Source organism: Leishmania martiniquensis, chromosome 11, assembly GCF_017916325.1.
Source record: "Leishmania martiniquensis isolate LSCM1 chromosome 11, whole genome shotgun sequence".
NCBI classification, from domain to species: Eukaryota; Euglenozoa; class Kinetoplastea; order Trypanosomatida; family Trypanosomatidae; genus Leishmania; species Leishmania martiniquensis.
In genome coordinates this window covers 295,413-316,880 of record NC_090146.1, presented here as the reverse complement: position 1 = coordinate 316,880, position 21,468 = coordinate 295,413, and the positions used below count along the sequence as shown (strand labels likewise).

Below are 21,468 nucleotides of genomic sequence, written 5' to 3'. Positions count from 1 at the left end.
GGGGGAGGGGGTACGCTGTCGTCATGCATACGCACCCCGTCATCCCGGTGTGCGCCCCTCTCTCACCGAGGGCGGATTCTGCAGAATAGACAGCAGCGACACAAGCTCCTCGACGCGCAGCTCCTCAAAGACGGTCGTAGACGCAGATGCCTTCAGCTTGCGCACCAGCATGTCGTTCGCGGACGGTGATGCGGCAGAGGCCGTGTTGAATGTGACGGCCGCCTTCCATGCGGCACAGCAGCGCCGCTGAGCCGCTGTCGCTTCCATGATGCGTGCCAGCGGCTTTTCACGGTAAAAGCCGAGGACCCAAGCGAGTTCCTCTCCTCCCTGTAAAGGCTCCCCCGTCTTCGCCGCATACCCGCGCATGCTCGTCGCTGTGCCGTTGCGCAGCTGCCCGCTCTCGCTGCCGCCCACTTCACCATGCGTATCGAGCACGCGGATCGCGTACGCCTTCAGGAAGTTGGTGAACGGCGTCGAGACGACGGTGTTCGCCGTTTTAGATGCTGTCGCTGTGGAGCAGTGCTGCAGCCCAACAGCCGCCGCGCACGGTGCGGAGGCTAAGGTGGAGGAGGACACCCCCTCTTCAGTCCCGACTCGAGCTGGTGCCCCATACTCTGCAAATCTCGCTGGCAGCGGCGAGTAGGAAGGTGCGAAGGTTATTGCGGGGGTTGCCGTCGATGGAGCAGGCGGCGCCGCACAGCACGCAGGGACTTCTTCGGCGTGATACGAGCGCGGCGTCGTCGCTTCTGGCGACTGGGGCAGGTGTTCGCTTGCTGTCGGCGCTGCCCCGTCCTCACTAGATTCCATGACAGCGTGGGAAGAAGGAGGTGCTTGGTTGGCCCACAGCTGCTGTTGCGGTGGTACCGACAGAGACGGAGTGTCGAGGGCGGCACCTAATGCGCCACCACCGTCGGCAGGTACGCCTCTCACATGCTGTGCCTGCTCTTGGTATTCGCCCGCCCTACCTGCCCCAAGACGGAAACTGTCACCAGCAACATCACGAGCACGCGCCTCCACGCCCTGCGTCGCCTCCGGCGCCTCGCCTGCGTGCTGCCAATGCGATGATGGCGGCATCGATGATGACGGGGTCCGGCGCACACTAGGCGTGCGGATGGTAGAGAGAGGCGGAGCGGATAAACTGCTGCCGGGCGGAGGGTGCTGCCCCGTTAGATCTTCAAGCGCGCTGAGATGCCTCTCAGGCAGCTGCAGCAGCGGAAACTCGTGCGACCGAGCGCCGAGAGGGGCCACGTCGTGGGCATGAAAGCCCATCTGTCTCGCTCTCGGTGGGTTGGTGCTCGCGGCTTTGGCAGCGAATTCAACAACCTCCGCTTCCACGAGCACCTCGCGACTTGGGGAAACTGTGGCATGGCCGATCGCCCGCATCTCCAGTAGCGACGGCGCATCGTCCTCCGTGGGTGTGGCGGCAGGCACGATCGTCACTTCATCCGCAGACTGCAGCAGCTGTGCCGCTGAAGCCGGCAACGCCGCAGCCGCCTCCGCCACCGCGTCTTGCATGGGAGTGGTCGATGCGCGGACTTTCGCCATGGAAAGGCCTGAATGGTTTCCACTCTCCTCTGCCGTCTGCTTGCACTGAGTTCGCTGCTGCTGCCGAAATCGCCCCGGAGTCTCAGAGTCGGAGGAAGTGGCAGATGCCGAGGACGGCGTCGTCGACGACCATCGTCCTGTGTGCGGTGTAGAATTGACGAACTTGGGGGTCACTTCCAAAGCCCTTACAAAGCCAGTTGAAGAGAAAGGAGCAGCAGCTGAAGCGGCCTGCGTCAGGTCAGCTAACGCTGCCGTCTTCGCCGGCAATGGTACTTCACACCGATCCCCATCAGCCATCGGTGCAGCGACTCCAGCATCTTCACTCACTACCTCCCCCCCCTGCGTGCCCGCCGCCGCACTCATGCCTGACTGCGCTTGAGAGGGCGTTGACGCTGCTGCAGGGGTGACAGCGGCGTCAGCCAACTCTGCAGAAACGCACGTCGATGCACTAAGCATGGTATCGGCATGGCCCTCCCCCTCCTCGGTATCTGGCAGCGGCTGCCGCTCCAGGAAATTTCCGCCTTCGGCCACCCTGTGAGAGGTTGCAGCGGCCCCAGAGACCGTTGTCGAGTCTGGTGGTGACGCCGGCGTGCTGAGCGGCTGTAGCGGCAGTGCAGGCGGCGGCAGCGGCGTCCCCGACACTTTACGAAACGTTTCCGCTACCTCCGAGATGCCATGTGTAATGTGGATCTGCACGGCCACCTGCCCTTCGCCATCTCCCAGTAGCACGAGCACGTTACGGCCGTGCAGCCCCATGACCATCATGGGTCCAGGCGGTAGTGACAGGGCCATTGTCGCGTCTCGATTCGGTGTGCCAGAGAGCTGAGCAGCGGCGCCATGAGGCGACAGGGCGCGCGCCACAACCCGGTCGCCGTGCAAGACCCCGAAATGTGCCGCCATCAGTGCCGGGTTCGTGCTACACTCGAGCATCACGCCGAAGCGGCCAGGCACGAAGACGCTGTGGCCCTCTTTGACAAATAGTGGCGCAGCTGCAATGCGCTTCTTCGGCGAGGGTGTCAGTGCGGCAGCCCTCTGGCCCTTCGTACCCGTCGCCTCGCTGGGCGGCGATGGCTCCCGCACTGCCTCTTTTGGCGGCACAGAGCGCGATGCAGATCCTTTGGCAGCAACAACGGCGGTGGAGGGCACCTCCGCCGCAGCAGCAGTCGGGCCCGTGAGACCGTGGCGGCCTCGGATGTCGAATGCATCGTGGCACCCGACGAGCGGCTCCGCCCACGCGCGCACGTCCTTCCAACGATACCCCGCCGGCGGCTGCGATGCTGACGATGACGCGGAGGGGGCGACCGCATGAAGTGTTGCACCGCAATGCGTCGCCACCGGCGATGGGGTCGTACCGGAGGCAGCGGTAGAGGCTAATGTGACCGGCCGAATCCACGGTACCCCAAAGGCGACGCCGAGAAAGATTACCTCTTCGGGCGGCCGCGCTAGCCCATACACGCAGTCCGGCTGCACTTGGAACAACTGCCGCAGGTCTAGCATCGGCGTGCGACCGCATGCCGGCAGGCTCCAGCGCAGTGGCGGACTCAAGTACGCGAGCGACGCTGCAGGCGGGGCAGGCGGCGCTGTGGTCGATGTGGTTAACGGGAACGCCTCGCCAAGCACCGGGGTCGGCTGAAGAGGCGGGGCTAAGCATGAGCGAGCACAGCCATTTTGGCTCGGCCGTGTGTTCTCAAGCCCTTCGCTGCCCCCAGCAGTAGCAGTTCTTGCGGGCCTCGGCAGCACCGGGTAGCGCGGTACAGAGTCCGAGGTATCGGTGGCCGTGCTGCGCTCGCTTGCCGTGTCCGCAGACTCTGCGACGCGATAATAGTGGGCCAGTTCCGCCACCCCGCACACCAGCAGCGGGAGGGGGCACAACCGCCACTCTTGCGGAGGTGACAAGCGCTGTGCGAATGCCTGCGCGTCCAAGTACACGAGTCCAGCATCGTCGAACCCCAGCAAGACTGCTCGGTGGTAGTTGGCCGCCTCCGGCCACTGCGGATGCGCCTCCGCCTGCCCCGGCAGCGGCAGTGTAGAGTAAGGGAGCTTGCCGCCGAATAGGACCAGGGCGCACTGCGCCAGCGCCTCGTCGAGCTCTACCAGCGATGCCGCAGAGGCCACCAATTCCGCGCCGTGCACAAGCATGTGTAGTGTCGGTTTTTTCTCTGAAGTCCCGCGTTCTAGCGCATCTGCGCTTTTGTTCAGCACAGAGGGCTGGCCGTCTCCAGCGCTGGAAGTGTTCGCTGGCGCGTCGCCCACGCCTCCGTCTTCGGGGGCAGTAGCCTCCGGCGGCGGGGACGCCCCTCGTGAGGTCGCATGAGACGGCGCCACCGAAGACTCCGCGGACGACGATGACAGGAATTCTACCTCGAACCCATCGGGGGGCGGCGGCAGCATCGCAGAAGCGGCTGTCGACGTGTGCGGCGCGGCAGCATCCGCCAGGGCCCGCTTAGCCTCGGCCGGATCGGCCGTAGGTGCTGAAGTGCTCTGACTGAGCTCACCGCCGAGGGGCTCGCGAGGAGGGGGTGGGGGTAAATCGGTAGGCTGCGGCGGCGCGAGTTGGAAGGAGGGATGCGACGGCTGCAAATGGACCCATCCACCCTGCGGGGTGCTGAGACGCACAAAGCCACCGGCGCTGTCGAGACGCTCGTAGCCTGCAAACAGGAGCGGCTCCAGCCGCATCGCGGCGACCGCAACATTGACTTTTGCACCGCTGCGCATATCCAAGCCGAGGAGGAGACCCTTGGAGAGGTCAGGGGGCGTTCGTGGACGCAACGATGATGGTGGAACGTGTACAGAAGTTGTGTGTGTGTGTGTGTTTGTGTGTGGCAGGGTCGAGGGTATTCCCTTTGGAAAGAAGAGAGCAGCAGCAGCAGCGGTGGGCCTGATGCAAAGCCAAAATGTGCCTTTAAACGCTCAGACAGAGAGCGACGGAGACAGCAGTGGCGCAGTGTTTGATGTCCGCTGGCGTGCGTATCTGCGCTACCTTGAACGAGGAAGAGCGAAGGTGCTATGGCGCGGTGCGCAGTCCTCTTCTACGTCCTCTCTCCCCCCTCAAGTCATAGGCAACGCTCACTCTCCTCTGCTTCTGTTGGGCTGAGTAACGCCTGTTGTAGCTTCGCTTTACTTTTCGCTTGCCTCTTGTCGAGTGTGCGGTGCTGAAGGGCAGTAGCGCCACCCCCCCCCGATGGTGGTCGAATGATGCAGACGTCGCGGTCGGTAAACACGCCCAGACACATGGCGGTCAGTCGCAGACGCGCACGTGCGTCGCCGAAGATGCCGACAGCATTCACCATCATGGCGACAGAGGAGAAAAAGACGAGAGCAGCGATAACACAAGAAGGGACGCAGAGCACAGAGTAAAAGATGACAGGCACACGCCACAGTGACAGTGAGCCGAGCAAGGTGAGCGAGCGCACGCCCCTTGGTGATATGTGAGCGAGTACACAACTGTTCATCCGGTACATACACACTTGCACGCACATCGACGCGTTCAGGAGCAGCGGCACATCAGTCGCACCCGCCTCCTTGCCGCAAAGGCTTGTTAAGCGTGTGTGTGTGTATGTGTCTCTCGCTTTGTGTATCCGTGTGCCTCCGCATTCCTTCAGCGCACGGACGGCTGTTGCTGCTATTGTTTTCTCTGTAAAACTCTCCCTTGCACGCCACCTTTGGCGGAGTCACTCCGTTCCTGCTGTGCCTCATCCCATCCTATGGTGTCCGCGGCGGCGGCAGCAGCGGCGGATACGACAGCGGTCACCGGTGGCGCGGTAGCGCGCCGCCGCTGTATCCCCGTCAACCCCATCTCTACTGGCTGCGGCGAAGACGCGCGCATGCGCCACCTGTGCGCGGAAGCGAGCGTGCGCGCAACGCAGCGATCGGAAGCCCGAGATGACGATAGTGCGTGGGGAGGACACAAAACGAAATTGTAAAGCCTCCATCCTTCATGCGGTTACACCGTGTGGGACGGAAGTGGGTGTGAGGGGGAAAAACGGAAGCTTCCAATCGCACGCTTCGTGGCCGCTCGGCGCGAACCGCCACGCTGCGGTCAAGCCACAAGTCCGCTGGCCAGCTCCCATCGTTACATCGTCTCAGAAGAATGAGGTAGAGGGGGAGTGGGAGGAGGAGCTGATTCGACCCGATCTGGGTGACGAAGGAGAAATGCAGAGACGGAGAGAAGGGATCGTACAAGTACACAGGCACCAACTGCGCGTGCGTGCCCTGCAATGATGGCTCTGCGGTACAGTGAAGAGGACAAGAAAACGACTTTACAGACAACAAGAAAAAAAAGAGGTCCCACAAGCGATGATGCGCGGCAGACGCGCGAGGTCTTGGGAAGAGACATTACACACACAGATACACACACATACACGCATCACACACTACCCTCACCTGTGGGAGGCCACATCGCGTTGGCGCCAAGGAACCGTCAGCACGCTTTACGGTAGTGCTGTCGTTACCGTCATTGAAAGCACCGCCGCCTCTGCCTTAAAACTCTGTCCCGCCTACCCCCCTCCCTCCTCCCCATCCACCCGGGCTCCGCAGGTCCTCCACACAGCAGTAGGCAGCGAGGGCCTGGTGATATGCCGCCGAGTCACGCTGGCGCCTTGCCGGGCATAGGAGTGGTACAGAGATGCGCATGGCCGCTGGTCGCTCAGGAGCTACGTCGCCCAGGACCTGACCGGTGGCATCAGCAAAGCTGCGTTGCCCTCGCCCTCCCCCGATGCGTCGTGATAGCCTGACACTGTGGCACCCACCACCAGCAGTTCGGCATCTGCCAGAGAGAGATCAGCTCCGTGGCTTCCCTGCAGCGAGTGCTCGGAGCGCCTTCCCTCAGAAACCACGCCCTGAAGGGTGGTCGCCGTCGTCAGGGGTATCCTTTGCCGGTGGCGCTCCTGGTGATCATGCGCTCTCGCTCGAACCCATCAGCAGGCACTCGTGCGCTCCTCTGAGTTGGGTGATGGGGTATAGGAGGTGACCTGCGGAGGCGAGTCGTGCACGATTGCTGTCGCGCTGCTGTGATGCAGGTCGGGCAAGGGAGTGGAGAGCGCTACAGACGAGCTGAGAGAGAGGGCACTTGTGCTATCGGCGCGATGACTGCTCAGCGAGAGACTCGAACGCCGATCCGTGGAGAGCGGCCGCCGTCTGCCAGACGACGGCGATGTGGCGGCGGCGGAAGTTGCGGTGGGAGCCGTTCCGGCAGAAGCGGTCAGCGCCGCCGCCGTTGCGGTTCCCTTGCTGGCCGGCGTCAAGAGGCTAACGCTTGCCTTGGGGGTCTCCATCAGCACCTCTGACAGCTCGCCGCTCTTGAGAAACTGCCGCGCCCGACGCTTCAGAAGCTTCTTGGAGCCAACTACCCACGGCTCCGCTGGCCGCGACATGGCGCTGTACTCGTGCACCGTGAAGGAGAGTCCACCGAGCTGGGATGCGTAGACATAAGCCGCCTTGGGCGGAGTGCTGCTCACGATGACTTGGTGAAAAAGGTCTAGCCCCTCCAGCGCGCTACCCTTGTAGGAGACGGGGAGAGACGGTGGCGACACCGTCGCCTCCTGCGTATCGCTTTTTGCGGCTGGGATACCAGTGGCGGGCGGCGCATAACCCGTTGAGACGGCACCGGGCAGCCGTCCGTGTCGATCAACGAACAAAGCCCGCGACGGCGGCGCCTTCCAGACTGCGAAGGAGGACGAGGCGGAGGTAGAGGAGGGGCTCCCCAAGGAGCCCCCCTGCTGCAGCGCATCACTCCGCACACGACGGCGACCGGCCGCAATGCGGCGCTGCGGCCCCAGCGCAGCTGCCTCCCATGCCTTCTTCAGCTGCTCCTCCCGCAGCATATCAGTGAGATACGACTTGAGGTCGAGTAGCTGCTTATCCTCCACCTCGGATGGGTACAGTGAGTGCTCGAACTGGATCGCCTGCAGCAGTCGCTGCCGCCGTGTAGGCCGGCCAGCAGCCGAAAGCGCGAGCACCTCCGGTGTCGACGGGGGAGTGCGCGGTCGACCTACGCCACCGCCTAAATCGCTCATCGTGTCGCTATCACCGCCGGGGTTACCAAACTCTGAGACGGACGACTGCATCGCCGCCTCGGCAATATGTTGCAGTCGCTCCCGCTGTGGCAAGCTGTAGAAAGTCGCTCGGTCATACACACGCTGCATGACATGATCCTGCACGAATTGCCGGAGCTCCGCGACGTGCGTGGTGTCCATAATGGTGAAGTCACCGCGCGCGGCCTTGCTGCAGTAATCCGCCTGGATAACACGAAGAATGTGCAGCGGGTCTTTGAAGCGGCTCATGGCGCTCGCGTTGTGGGTGTTGAAGACGTGGTAATCAAGGGCTGTGTCGGGCTCCCACATGTACCCCTCGCAGGCGCCGATGTACCGCGTGTTGTGGCGCAGATGATAAGCGCAGTCGAGGTTGGCCATGAAGCAGGCGTCAAAGAGAACCGCTTCAAAAACACGCCTGCCAAAGATGCCGGCGAGCTCGTGCACTTGCAGCGAGACACGATTCTGTTCAAGCTCCACGTAGTCGCCCATCCCATGCCCGCCATACACGAAGTAGCTTCGGCCAGGATCGTGCCAGCGGTGCACAAAGCCCTCGAACATCTCATGCTGATAGCCGCGGACCTTGGCGTAGTTCTTCAGCTGGTACCTGTCGCCGTCGATGCGGGCCTCGAAGCTGCCACCGTCGCTGTTGAAGGCCAGCAGCGCCATGTCCGTCACGCCACGAATCTTCTTCATCTGCAAGAACTTCCAAAAAGGCCACGCAGTGACGTCATTAATGGAGGCGCAAAGCACCAGGAGGCGGTTCGGGCATCGCTTCGGCGGCATGGCGTCGATGTGAAGGAAAGAGCGCCTACCCACCCGCACCCTTCCTCTCTCTCCCTCTCCCTCTGCGCCGGAATCGCTGTAGATGGGAGGCGCCTCGTCGCGCCTTCTCTTGGCCCTTCTTTTCTGCTGCACCGACGGATTTGGGGGGAGGGGGAGGGTCGGGGAGGCGAGGCGAGCGCGTATCTAAATCACACAGACACACAGACACACACACACAGACACACACACACAGACACAGACACAGACAGGTACACAGAAGTACGCAGAGTCGGTGCGTCTGGTGGGCTCTGCTGAACCACCAACAAAAGCTGCAGCGGCGCCTCCTCGAAGGGGTCAAAGTAACTGAACGTGGGGAAAAAAGGGGGGAACAACTTCTGTAAAGCTCCACGAGCGTGGACGGCCCTCTCCAGAAAGAGAGAGAGAGCCCGATTCGATAGCAGCCTTCAAGAGGCGGTCGAGCGAGATTTTTTTTTAATCCCTGGCTTTGTGGCAGGGGGGATGTGATTCGCCCTCCCCTCGAGCGCGGCTGCGTTGTGTGCGGTCAAGGGCGGTGGTCGGCGAGACAAGAGAGAAGGAAGAGGAGGGGAGCGCGGCGGCAGCTCTAATATTTAAAAAAAGCGATCGAGGTGTATTTCACAGGATGGTGAGACGCAACGCAGCCTTCTCGCCTCTTTGAGAGAAAAGGGAAATGAGGTCGCAGTAAAACCAAGAGGCCCGTAGACAGCGTTGCTAAGATGGCCAACACGAACCAACCGGGAAGCACACCATACAGCCAGCAAGGCTGCGACACGAGAGGAAAAGACAAGAAAAAAATTGTCTGTGTAAGTGTGTATGTGTGAGAGAGAAAGAGATAATTTGTGGTCGGGCGAAGTCCCAAGATGACGAAGGACTCCGTAATGCGCGCCCTGAATCACGAAGCCCGACCGGACGGGCAGATGGAAGAGGGAGGGATCGGTAAAGAGTGTGCGAGGGACGGGGCAGGCAATAGGAGGTGAGCGAAGCGGCAGGAAAAGCGGTAGCGAATTTTACAGAAAAATACAAGGTCTAACGGGCGAGCACAGGAAAAAAAAGAAGTTTTCGAGTGTGCGAGCGGATAGGCTGCCGGCAGGCCAGCGGCGGGCGCTCGATTGTCAGCTCCGTCGACGGAGAAAAGAGGGAGCGGAGAGCAGGCGAGTGGAGAGAGCGAGGGCACGAGCAGCGCGTAAAGCTCTGCTTGCCAACACCATGTGATGCCTCCCCCCTCCTACGCCCACTCCCCCCCTTTTCCGCGCGGTTACGAGGCTGTCTCCCTCTCGTGCGCGTGTGCGTATCTCTGGGTTCGGTTAAGTGAGCAGCAATGCGTGTGTGTGCGTCTGCGCCTGCGTGACACCGCGCGCACCTTCTCGCAGAGCAGCGGAGAAAAAAGGAGGAAAGGAACCACACAAAAAAGTGAAAGCACCCTTCGCTTTTTTTCGCTTCCGTGCGCGGTATCCTCCCTGTGTGCGTATGCGTAGGCGTGTATATATGTGTATGTGTCTCTGTGTGCGTACCCTTTCCCAGTAGCCTTCGGCCCCCGCTCCCTCTGCCTCGCACCGTCGCGTAGCGCTCTCTCCCCTCCCTCCCTTCCCCTTTCCCCAAGCCCAGCGCGAATAGATATATATACGCAACGATGCGAAGAGAGCGGTGAGAGAGGGAGAGAGGCTGGGAGGGGAGGGGAGGGGACGCTCAGCGGTGTACAGATGGATAATGATATATAAATATATATGTATATATATTTATATAACACCAAAGAGGGACAAAGGACGAAAAAGGGGGGAAGAGGAGGGGAGAGGAGAGGGGTTACGAGCGGCTCTGAAAAGAGCACAAGGCCCCGCACCCAAAACAGGCGAGAACGGAATAGCCGGCAGAGTAGCGGACGAGAGAGGAAGAAGAAAAAACAGCCGAAGCTCTGTGAAAAAAGAAGCCACAGGCACTCAGGCAGAGGGAGACAGAGAGAGAGGGGGAGGGGGAGGGGGAAGTGTCTGCGCGGGAGGCAGACGTTTCTTTTTGTGTGTGTGTGTGTGTTGTCGGGGGTTGAAGAGGGGGCCGTCTCGTACTCTCAGAATCGCTCTTTTGTTTTTGTGTTTTCCCTCCTGCTGTTCGCTTCTCCTCTCGTTCACCTGCTGAAGAGGAACGGTGTCATGTGTATGTGTGTGTGTGTACGTGTGTGTATGTGTGCCCGAAAGGAAGAAAAGAGGGGGGTGGCATCCATCGTGGGGTGCACCAAGAGAGAGAGGGAGGGGGGAGGGGGAAAGCGATGAGGAGGGTGTTTTATGAGCGTCACGTATACAGAAGAAACATGCGGCGATGAAGTGAGAGGCGATCACCGTCATCAGCAGCGGCAGCCCATCCTCTTTCGCGGCACTGCCCGTGGTACCTGGGCTGTATACGGGGGCTTTGTCGTGGTCTTGCCGCATCGTGCCCACACTCCCACCACCATCACCACCGCCCCAGCCCTCGTCACCCAAGAAGAAAGTGGAGGGAAGGCAACGGCGAAGGAGCGCCGACGCATCGCAAAAGGATGCACGCGGAGATGAGAAGAGGAAATGGAGGATCAGCGGTAGAAGGGGAGGAACACTCCGATGGCAGTAGGGCATGGCAGCGGGGAGGGAAGGGGGGGAGGGGTGCCCCCGTACGTACATTGTGGTCACACTATCTGTTGCCCCCTCCCCTCTCTCACCTCCCCACCCCCTTTCTCTTCCTCTTCACATCCGAGGAGGGGGAGAGAGGGGGGAGGGGCTCTTTCCCCCCTCTCTCCTCGGCATGGCATCTAAAGTCTACGCGCGCGTACCAAAAAGGGCAACGGGCACAGCAAACACAAAAAAAGAGAGGCAGGGGACGATATGGAGAAGGACGACGAATGCAGCATCGCATCAACGGGCCCCCTTCCCCGCCTATACGTTTACCGTTGCGGAACGGAAGAACAGCAGCGAGGTGAGAAACCGCTCGCGATTCAGAGGCCGCTCCATGGGCGTCTCTAGTCATAGTGCCCCTCAAGCTCGTGCTGTGCCTCCTCAGAGGCTTGATCGCGCACGTCACGGTAGTACACCCGCCGCTCCATCTGTCGCAGCGACTGCCGCATGAGGTCCAGCTCGCTGTGTACGCCCTTCATCTCTAGCCTGTACCGCTCCTCAATGCGCTTCCGCTGCTTCGCCTCGGCTTTGAGTTTCCGCTGAAGCTCCTCGATGAGCTCGTCTTTCTGCGCGATAGCTTTGGCACTCTCGTGCGCCTGGGCGAAGGCGCCGCGGCGGCACTCCTCCAACTCTGCGTGCAACGACTGCAGCTTTGGGTAGTACTGGTGCGACATGCGCTGCTCCGTTGCGTACACGTCGTTGTGCTGCCGTCGACGCTCCTTCTCTGCGAGATCGAGCGCCTCCTGAAGTGCTGCACGCAGCCAATCTACTTCCCCGCGGGCATCCCGGAGCTGCTTTTCGGAGCTGTGGCGATACTGCACCAAGTCGCGCAGGCTCTCCTCGTGCAGTAGCTCGAGCTGCTCGATCGTGGCGCGGCATTTGGCCTCTTGCTCGAGATGCTTGCGGTGAAGCTCGTCGTTCTCCCGTGACCTCGCGCCACGCTCCTGCTCGTACGTGATGCGCTGCTCCTCCAGTTGCTGGCGAAGCATGTTCACCTCCTCGTTGAGGGCGAGCAGCTGCGCGGTGGTTCCTGTGCTTGCCGTTATGGTATGCAGCGATGAGCCGAGCGGGGCGCTGGGCACCTGCACTTTATACGGCACGTTCAAAAGCGCCGCCACCTCGGCATCGTCGGCGAGACCGCCCAGCGCAGCCGGCGACGGCGTCGATGCTGACCGCCCGGCCGAGTTGGCAGTGCCCACAGCCTTGTGTATGCTCATAGATGCCGGTGGAGATTCGAGCGCAGGCCAAGTCGAACTGGCAGCTGCATTTGCGGAGACCCCACTGCCTTTGAAGTAGGGCCCCGCCCTGCTGAGCTCTTGGGTGCTATCCTCTTCCTCAGCGTCTGCGGCTCTCGCGCCCTCGCACGAGGCCCCTCCTGGCACACCGGCGCCCACGTCCATCGGTCGAGGCCGGTGCAGGTTGCCCCCAGCGGCCTTGTAATTTTGTTTGCTAAGCGCGCGCAGTCGCTGGCCGCGGGCGCGGCACAGCTCCACGAGCCTCCCGAGTTGCTCTCGCTGCTCGGCCTGGTGCGCGTAGAGTACGGTGTTTTCGTGCAGCAGCCGCGTCGACCGCTCACGCTCCTCCTGCACCTGCAGCGTGAGGTCGGAGCGCTCGTTACGGAGGTTTTGCAGCTCCACCTCACGCTGCTGCACCTCCTGCTTGAATTCCGTATAGCGAGCCTCCCGCTGAAGACGCAGATCGTCGATGCTCGCCGTCACCTGCCGTACGCCTGCCTCATGCGCCTCAATGAGCTCCATCAACGCTCGCACGTAAGCAGCGCTGGCGACAGCGGCGACCTCCGCATGGGACGGGCTTGTGTGCGCTAGCGCATGGCGCAGCTGCTCTTCTCGTCGCTGCTGCAGCGGTACTCCACGGAGGCTTGCAGCGCGCTTACAGCTAGTCCCTGGCGTCGTGCTCGCGGGAGGGGAAGTGGAGGAGACCAGCGAGGTGCCCTCAAATGGGCGGCTGCCCATGCGCGGCGTCAGTCGTGCAGCGGATTCGTGGCACCCGTGCATGCCGCCTCAGGAGCACGAAGCAGTTGGAAAAGAAACAGCAGATGTGCCTGTACGCGTGTATGTGCGTCTCCGCGAGGTCGGACGGGGACAAGGGGAAATCTGAGCGACCGAGGAGATGCGAACGTGCCTTCCTTGCATGTGCGTGTGTGCACCCACACACAGGTGTGGAAAAAAAAGGGGGAGGCTGGTCTACGCAATGGTTGTGCGTTACGAGAGGAAGTGGAGGGAGAAGCGATGGTGACATGACACAACGAAAGAGCGGACCGGCAGCAGACGAGTGAGGAAGAAAGAGAGAGCCATGTGCGCACGTAAGGGATGTCGTAGCAGCCGCCAAGCAAGCAGTGGGCTCGGCCCACCGCTACAATTGATGACTTAAGCGCGCGAGAGGCAGTGGGGGGGGAGGTGTTGGCAGTGTGCCGCATTCTATCCGCCAACAACAGAAACAGCACAGACGCATCCGAATAGTAAAAGAGGGAAGAGAGGGGAGGGGGAGGTCACCGCAGCCACGCGCTACGGGGAGGGCCAGCGGGTACCACCGGTACCCGCACTTATGTATCGCTATTTATGTATCACGCAGAAGCAACACATAGACACGCACGCAAACTTGAGCATCACTGTGTAAGTGTGTAGGTTTGTATGTGTGTGTGTAAGTGCGAAGTCCTTTCCTTTTTTCTTTCGCTGCGCCATCGGCGTGCTCAAAAAATGCGGCGGCAGAGGGAGGGGAGGAGAGGGCTTTCAGTCAGAAGAGTGTGAGGGACGAATGAGGCGCTCTGTCTGCCACCCTCTCTCTCTTTCGCACCGTCCAACGTCGTCCCACTCTTCCCCGACAGAGCTCCGTTGTGCCCACCTTGATGAAAAAGAGCAGACAGGTCAGGGGAGGGGAAGAGCGAAGTTTAGCGTGAGTGCGGTCGGAAGGGTGCGAGCACCCGCCTCACACAAGCGCTTTCTCTCTCTCTCCTCTTCCCCACCCCACCCCCGATGCGAGCGCTCGCGCGCGCACAAGGTCTTGTCACCAGTGCACTGCCACAGCACCCTCGCTCCGGCGCCACTCCCAGGCCTCCTCCTCTGGAGCCGGTCTCGATGCGCCATCGACAATTAGCATGGCCCCTGCACATCAATGTAGCCATGTACGTCCGGATCGTACGGTTCTTTCAAGAAGCGCGCGAATGTCTTTAGCGCTGACACGCCGCGCACCTCGTCACTGAGAAGCGGCATCTTCACGACATGGAAGTCGTCGTAGAGAAGATCAATCTGCTCCAGGTACTTCGCCTGAATCTTCTGGCGAGCAGCGCACATGCGGCACGGCGGCTCTGAGGATGGCTTCAGGACGAGCTGGTTCACCACGATACTGTCGCAGCCGATGTTGTACTTCATCAGCTCTTGCACAAGCCTCTCCGTTTCGTAAACGCTCAGAAACTCGGCAATGCAAACGCACACGAAGCCAGTTCGGTTCGGGTCATTGAAGCGGGTCTGTACCTCCTCCATCACCTGCCGCCAGTGAAGGGCCTTGGTGCGGACTTCGTCTGCGGTGATGCAGCTGCTGCTCCGCGACGAGGCCGCTGTCGCCTGTCCGCCGCAGCCCGCGGAGTCGCCAGAGGCACCACCGGCAGCGTCGATGTTGGAGCTGAAAAGGTGCGAGGCCGCCTCTATTATTGGCGCCAAGCCCTCCAGACTCATCAGCCTGTCGAAGGTGCTGTTTAGCGTCTGCGGCAGTGCCAGCAGGCGCAGCGTGTGACCCGTCGGCGCGGTGTCGAAGATGAGCAGATCGTACGACAGCGTGCGAACGTATTGCAGAATCTCTGCAAACACAGAGATTTCATCGATGCCGGGCATGGTGCGCGCCGCCTCCTTGAGAATTGCCCCGATGCGGGCGAAGCTGGCGGTGTTCTCGGCAGTGTCCGCCTCGGCTTCCTTGGACAAGGACGAAGCGCTGTCGCCACTCTTCGGCCCCATCAGCGAGTTCATAAGCGCTCCGTGGGTGAAGTTCTTCGGATCCACCTCCATGGCCGCCAAGGAGTCTTCCAGCCCCTTCACCGGCGTCGGCTGGGGGCCAAAACGCTGGTTGAAGGCGTCACTGAGGTTGTGCGCGGGATCTGTGGAGATTAAGAGTACCCGTCGCGGTCGTGTGTCTCCTGTGGCGGCTGCATCACGGATCGGTGTCGTGGCGAATAGGGTCGCCAATGCGCATGACGTCGTTGTTTTGCCGACGCCACCCTTGCCGCCGACGAAGATCCACTCCAGACTGGAGTTCAGCAGCTCCGTCAGCGTCGGATCCATGACGCCACCGAGCGGCTCTCTCTCGTCTTTTTCGCTCGCTTGCGAGGTCGTGCAGGTGTGGTGCTCGCCGCGGCCCCCTTCGCAGGAAACACGCAGTGAGAAGCGGTTTAGATAAAATTCTGGCGATTGGTGAATGGGGAGAGGGAGAGAAAGTAAAGAGGGGAGGGCAAACACGAAGAAGAGGCGTCGGGGACAGATGAGGAAGGAAACATGCGCAGATGCCTACTAAGCAGCGCCTCTGTTTTCGCCGCTATGGTGATCGCCTCCAGTGTGCAGGCAGCACCCAACCCATCGTATAGCCGCCTGTGGCGTGCGTGCGTGGAAGTAGACGCTGCGAAAGCGCGTTGGAATGCATGCGCGAGCTCATTAGGCACCGAACACCCCGGCCTTGACGCTGAGGACGCAGAAGCGAGCGGGGGAGGGAGGGTGGCGCAGCATCCCGCCTCTTCACTCTTGTCCCGCAGCCACACGCATGCGCATACATCTTTCACTATCCTGCCTTGCAGAGGTCCTTTGCCGCCACGAGAGAGCGCCAGCGTGCCACCCCCCACCCCACCCCATCCCTCTCCCGCATCCTGCACTCGCTCTCGGCACGGTCTTCTGGCTTGCTTTCCTAGCGCCCCTTCCGTTCATCACGCTGCCGCCTCCGTACCACAGAAGACGACGACGAAGGGGCCAGGAGGGAGGCAAAGGGAGCGAGAAAGGGAGGAAAGAGGGGGATGCGCACACCGAAGGGCCGAAGCGAGCCGTCGTCCAGTTGCACGCGCACTAACACTGAAGTGAAAAAGGGGAGAGAGAATGGTCGTCCGCAAGAAAGGGAACGCACAGCGCAGCAAGCCGCAGTTCAGCATGATCCAAAAGAACGTCGAATCAGTCAATGGCAGCGCACCCACGCACATCCATGCGCTGCCGCAAGCAAAGGCGGCGGCCCTCACACACACGCAGGCCACACCACAGCAGCACCGCAGACACGCTCGTCGGAAGGACGGCCTCTGCCCTCAGCTCCGCCCACCACCGCCCCCTCTCCGCAGGTCACCCACAGAGTCGAGCGCCGCCAGGCGCGCTCACCCCTCGCCATCGCTCAGGGTGCTCACACACCAGTAGGCAGAGCGAGGGCCGCGTCCGTGGCGGCAGAGTCGCGCTGGCATCCCACACACCACGCGGGCAGCGCAGGCGCGCTCGGCGTCGCAGGCCGCACCGGCGCGGCGCCACCCAGGGCCCCACCGCCGCCATCAGCACTGGTGCGCCGCTCCGACCTCCTCGGCGCCGTCGGTGCCTCAGCCCCTCACCCACCAGAGGCGGCGCCGCACTGGCAGGAGGCAGGCGAGATACTCGGCCCCTCAGACCACGCGCACGCAGGGGTACGTCATCCCCCCCTGCACACACCGTCAGCGGAGAGCGTTGCGAACAATCAGAAAAAAGGGGGAAGCGGAAGAGACGTAAGTGGCGCAGTAGACGGAGCAGAGACGAAGAGGCGAAGGAACAGCTAAAAGATACACAGCCATGCCCGCAGGCGTGCACAGCAGTGACGAGGGGCCGATAGTGCCTCATCTTCCATACAAAGGCGGCAGCACGGACACAACGGCCACAAACGATGGAAAGAAGCTGACACTGCCCCGCATCAAGACGCTCTGCGGCCATAATGCCCGTGTGCGCTTCAGTTTGTTTCTCTACGAGCTCATATGTTGGGGCATGTGTGCATCCTGCAGCTGATAATTTTGGTGCCCTATCCTATTCGTCTGAAGGCATCCTTGCCGTGCCCTCCCACGCCTCACTCATGAGCGCCGGCAGCCTCCAATAGAGCCGCGATTCGCTTAAGATTGCGCTTGCGCGCGAGATAGAGCGGTGTTTTGCCGTTGCCGTCCGCCTGGTTCACATCCACTCCATTATCGATGAGGATCTTCACAATCTCGACGTGCTCGCGATCATCGCCGCCGAGCTCGATAACCTCCAGTAGGCCAGTCCAGTTGTAGAAGTTGTAGTGGTTCACATCCACGCCCTTCTGCACAAGCAGGCGCACCATCTCCACGTGGCCGCGTTCGCAGGCAGGGATGAGGGCCGAGCCACCAAAGCGGTTCACGATGGAAAGGTCAGGCACGCTAGTCTTCATGCGGCGGCCTGTCTGACTCCCGTACCGCACTGTTCGCTCCGCGTTTTTGTAGATTTGCTCCATTATCTCCTGCCGCCCCTCAGCGCCGGAAAGTAAGTACGGGGAGTCGTGCAAGTCGTCAAGAGCGTTCACATCCGCACCAGCATCCAGTAGCAGCTTCGCCCCCTCCACGAAGTTGTCCCACACGCATATGTGCAGGGGTGTGCGGTGGTACAGCGCCGGGTCTTGAGACACCTCGTTCACGTTGCGGTTCTGCGCAATCAGCGCCTTCACCGCCTCGACGTCGCGGTTGGCGATGGCCGTGAAGTACGTCACCTCGGAGTCGCTCTGGGCGTTCGACATGGTGCGAGGAAGAGAGGGAAGGGAAGATGGACGAAAACGAAACGAAGAATACGAAAGCTCAGAAGAAAAAGAAAACCGCTGCGATCGAAGCGCTGAAAGGGGGGAAGGTACAGGGGAGAACGCGTGCCTCTTATTTGGACGACTTGTCGGTCGTGCACGTGAGAAGGGGCGCGGGCACACACGGAGGCAGAGAGAGAAAGGGAGGTGGAGGGAGACGGCGGCAGAAGAAAGAATTTGGTTGGGTTGGGGGGGGGGGGAGTAGATGGCAGGGTGGAGGAATACACCGGAAAAAGGGGGTCCGAGGCGAAAAATGTTTTGAAAGCGTGTCCGCCAGTACCCGCAAAAAGGGGGCAGGCGCTCACCTCTCAGATGTCTTGTGTAAGAAGACAGACAGACAGAGAGAGAGAATAGCCGTGAGGCTGCTGTTTAAGAAGCGACGCAGACCGCACAGGAAACGGGACAGGGAGAGAGGGAGGGGGGAGGAAGGAAAAAACAAACGACAAGACGCGTGAGAGGCGAGTCAGCTCTGCTCAGAACAAGAAGGCACACGCACGCCTGAATGGGCCTCTAGCCGCAGCTCTTGTTGCTCTTGTCTTCTCCGCTGAGAAAGGCCACCACCAAGAACGGCGGTTACGTTTCCTGAAAGGAGCGGGCTCCTCGAAGAGAGGAGGGGGGAAGTGGGGAGGCAATGCCGCCGATAGGCACTCTCGATTGGTTTCGCTCTTGTGCAGCGCCAGCCGAACACGTGCGTGCAACGCCGCGAACGCCTCCGCCCACGAAGTTGCGCGTGTGAATGTTTGGAGGGGTCAGGCTGAGACTGCGTAATCAGCTCAGGTGGAGGCAAACAGACGTAGCAGCGAGCCCATCGATGTCAGCAAAGGATATATATATATATATATATATATGTATATGTAAGACGTGGGCGTACCATTTTGATCGGTGGTTTTGGGAGAGGGGGGAGGGGGGAGAGGGAGGGGAGAGAGGGAAATTGGGGTGGTCGAGCAACGACAACAACAAAAAGAAGTGTTCATTCGATGGGGTAGAGAGGGCGTCGAGTCTCGGCTTCAGGGGAAGAGTCAAGCGTCGCGGCGCCCGAGGCGTGCGCTCGCTCTCGCTAAAGTTGCAGGACCCCGCGCACCGCCATCTCTGGCCGCTCGACTAACTACAAAGGCCAAGCCGGTTAGCACGCACGCTTCATCAAAGTCGTTGGCAAGGGGGAGGGACGCCAACTGTGTGTGGATTATTCTGACCACTTCTTTTTGTCCGTTCGCGTAGGTCGCCACATGGGAAGGCCCCCTCCTCATTCACACATACGCAGGCATATATATATATATATATATTTATATATTTATACCTACACCGAAAGACGCACCGTAGCGCAGCGAGACGCCAGTGATGCGGTGCCCTCCGTCACCCTCTCTCTGAGCCTCTGGTGTGCGCCTACTAAGAGGAGAGCGAAGGGGGAAGCGGCGGTGGTCCAGAATCAGTGATAGCGCGATGGTTGGTTGAGCCTCTCTGGGCACTTGGCGTCTTGTCTAGGACGTTCTGGGGAAGGGGCGGGAGGCGAGAGCTCCATCACCCCTATTTCTGCTTCACTACACGAGCGCCGCGACCAAGCTGCTCAGCGACCGAAATCCCCTTTCCCCCTCGTCCGCACCACTGCTGCGGCGGCGCCGATGTCCGCGATCAGCACAGCACAGCACCAAGCACCGCCATTACAAGAGACAAAACAAGACGAACAGTGCGCCGAAAAGAGTCCACCGGCTCCCGCTCGGCGTCTTGATGGCATCAGCGCCGGTTCGGGCAGCTGCATGCGCATACGCAGAAAGGCATGTGCCCCTCCTCCTCCTCCTCCTAACGTGTAGGCGCATACTGTCCGCGTGTTTGCACGCATACGGCCCCGACCAACGCTCGTGGCATAAAAAAGAGGTGTGCGGGAGGGGGACATGACGTAGTACAACAATACCAGCTGAGAAACAAGAAAAAAAAACATTAAAAGGGAAGGGAGCGAGGAAGAATATGCAGATGAGCGGCCAAAAGTCGTTACCGTAAGCGAGAAAAAAAAATACTGGGGATGCACACAGTGGCGAGGAGAGGACGGGCGTGACATGTTGGGGGTACGTGGTGGCGGGGAGCAGTAAAGTGCAGGAGTGAGCTTTGGTGTTCTTAAAGCAGATCTCCGGTACGATAGAGCGCATACGTGCCGCATGCCCAGTCAAAAACGTCGCGCGGGCTTGCGGATGCGCATGGGTAACACCCAAGGAGCTCCGCACGCGCTAATGAATCCTACTTGGCCTCCATGTCACCCGGACTCCTTCTCTTCTTCATGAGAAAACACGACCAGCAGTAGGCGCTGTTGATATGCCTCCGCCCCCCTCTCCACTGCACCCTCTCTCGCACACACACACACCTCCGTCTCTCCTGAGCGGCATGAGTTTGTCGGGGGAGGGGGGCTGCCAGCAAAGTGGACCACAACTTTTTTAAAAAAGGGTAATCGTATAGCGAGAAGGGAAACGAAGAGCTCCTTTCCACGAAGGGGTGGGGGTGGGGGGTGGGGCAAGCACCCCGTATACGAGCACGAAGATGCGGAACACAACGGCAGCCTCCGCCGCCGTCGCCACCCCTCCTCCTCTCCTCCTCCTCCCTACACGGGTGAATACAAAAAAAAAGAGGGAGAGAGAGGGGGAGAATCCAACGAAAAAAAAGCCCATCGGCATTTTATTTTGATGCGTTGAGAGAGGACGAAATCAGAGCCACAGAGTACATCCGTTGCCAAAAGAAAAGAAAAAAAGAAGAAAGTGTCCTCTCCCCCTGTCTGTCTGTCGCCCCTTCTTTCACCTTCCCCCCTCCACGTTCCCACTCATCGAATCAGCGAAGACATGTCACGTCGCCCATACAGACACGTCCTGCGCACGCTGGAAGTGCAATAAATAAGAGCGTACTTAAACAGTTATTGAGAAGGACGTGCGTGTGTGTATGTATGAGGTGGATATATGTGTGTAAGGAGAGGGAAGCACAGTGTCAGGCGCATAGAGACGACACTGAAGCGATTCGTAAAGTATTTGAGGCAAAGAAAAAAGGGGGGTCGAAGAGGTGAGAGGTGAGAGGAAAGGTGAGCAGTGCGCAGAGGAGAAGCGATGAGAGGACATCAAAAGGGAAATCCTCCCGTTGAGCAGAGCACTGAGCATCGCAGTGAAGCAACGCAAACGAAATCGAGAAAGGAGACACTCAAGTGGGGGGAGGGGGAGGCAAAGGTGAGAGCAGCAGCAGCAGCGGTGTGGCGTAATAGCACGGGTGACGAGAAGAGAAAAAAGGGGTGACGACGCTGAAGCCGATGATGATGTGTTTGCATGGCAATAGAATCACATTTAGACACTTACACGCACACACACACACACTTACTGGTAAACTTGCATGCACGAGAGGGGGAGGAGGAGAGAGGAAAACAAAAAAAGGCGACAAAAATCAGAAGGGATAGAGTTTGAAAAAAAAAGTGGAGCTTAAGGGATGAAGTGCTGTTGTGTGAAGATTTAGAAAAAAAACATCCACTGCGGGTGGTGGAAGAAGAGGGGAAGAGGGGTATTCAAAAAAGAGAGACGCACAGATGAGCGCACGCAGAAACACAGAGACGGACGACGCTCCGTATCATCTTTCGGCGGTGCAGTCAGCGATAGCGTCGTTCCTTTCTGTTTTCCGATCGTTGCTGCCCTGCC

General features: G+C 60.4%; 5 protein-coding genes across 5 annotated transcripts; all 5 read right to left on the bottom strand.

Moving 5' to 3' along the window:
* Nucleotides 1-39: 39 nt before the first annotated feature.
* Nucleotides 40-4,260, bottom strand: LSCM1_06582 (uncharacterized protein; the record flags this gene model as incomplete). Its single annotated transcript, XM_067323998.1, has 1 exon — nt 40-4,260. The coding sequence occupies one exon, from the start codon at nt 4,258-4,260 to the stop codon at nt 40-42; it is 4,221 nt and encodes a 1,406-aa protein (XP_067180539.1).
* A 2,201-nt stretch (nt 4,261-6,461) lies between these two features.
* LSCM1_06581 (uncharacterized protein) lies at nt 6,462-8,360 on the bottom strand (the record flags this gene model as incomplete). The annotated part of the gene is made up of 1 exon (XM_067323997.1): nt 6,462-8,360. The coding sequence occupies one exon, from the start codon at nt 8,358-8,360 to the stop codon at nt 6,462-6,464; it is 1,899 nt and encodes a 632-aa protein (XP_067180538.1).
* Nucleotides 8,361-11,355: 2,995 nt separating this feature from the next.
* LSCM1_06580 (uncharacterized protein) lies at nt 11,356-13,026 on the bottom strand (the record flags this gene model as incomplete). The annotated part of the gene is made up of 1 exon (XM_067323996.1): nt 11,356-13,026. One exon carries the CDS (start codon nt 13,024-13,026, stop codon nt 11,356-11,358), a length of 1,671 nt encoding a protein of 556 aa, XP_067180537.1.
* Nucleotides 13,027-14,121: 1,095 nt separating this feature from the next.
* LSCM1_06579 (uncharacterized protein) lies at nt 14,122-15,303 on the bottom strand (the record flags this gene model as incomplete). The annotated part of the gene is made up of 1 exon (XM_067323995.1): nt 14,122-15,303. The coding sequence occupies one exon, from the start codon at nt 15,301-15,303 to the stop codon at nt 14,122-14,124; it is 1,182 nt and encodes a 393-aa protein (XP_067180536.1).
* Nucleotides 15,304-17,074: 1,771 nt separating this feature from the next.
* Nucleotides 17,075-17,755, bottom strand: LSCM1_06578 (uncharacterized protein; the record flags this gene model as incomplete). Its single annotated transcript, XM_067323994.1, has 1 exon — nt 17,075-17,755. The coding sequence occupies one exon, from the start codon at nt 17,753-17,755 to the stop codon at nt 17,075-17,077; it is 681 nt and encodes a 226-aa protein (XP_067180535.1).
* Between the last annotated feature and the right edge of the window lie 3,713 nt (nt 17,756-21,468).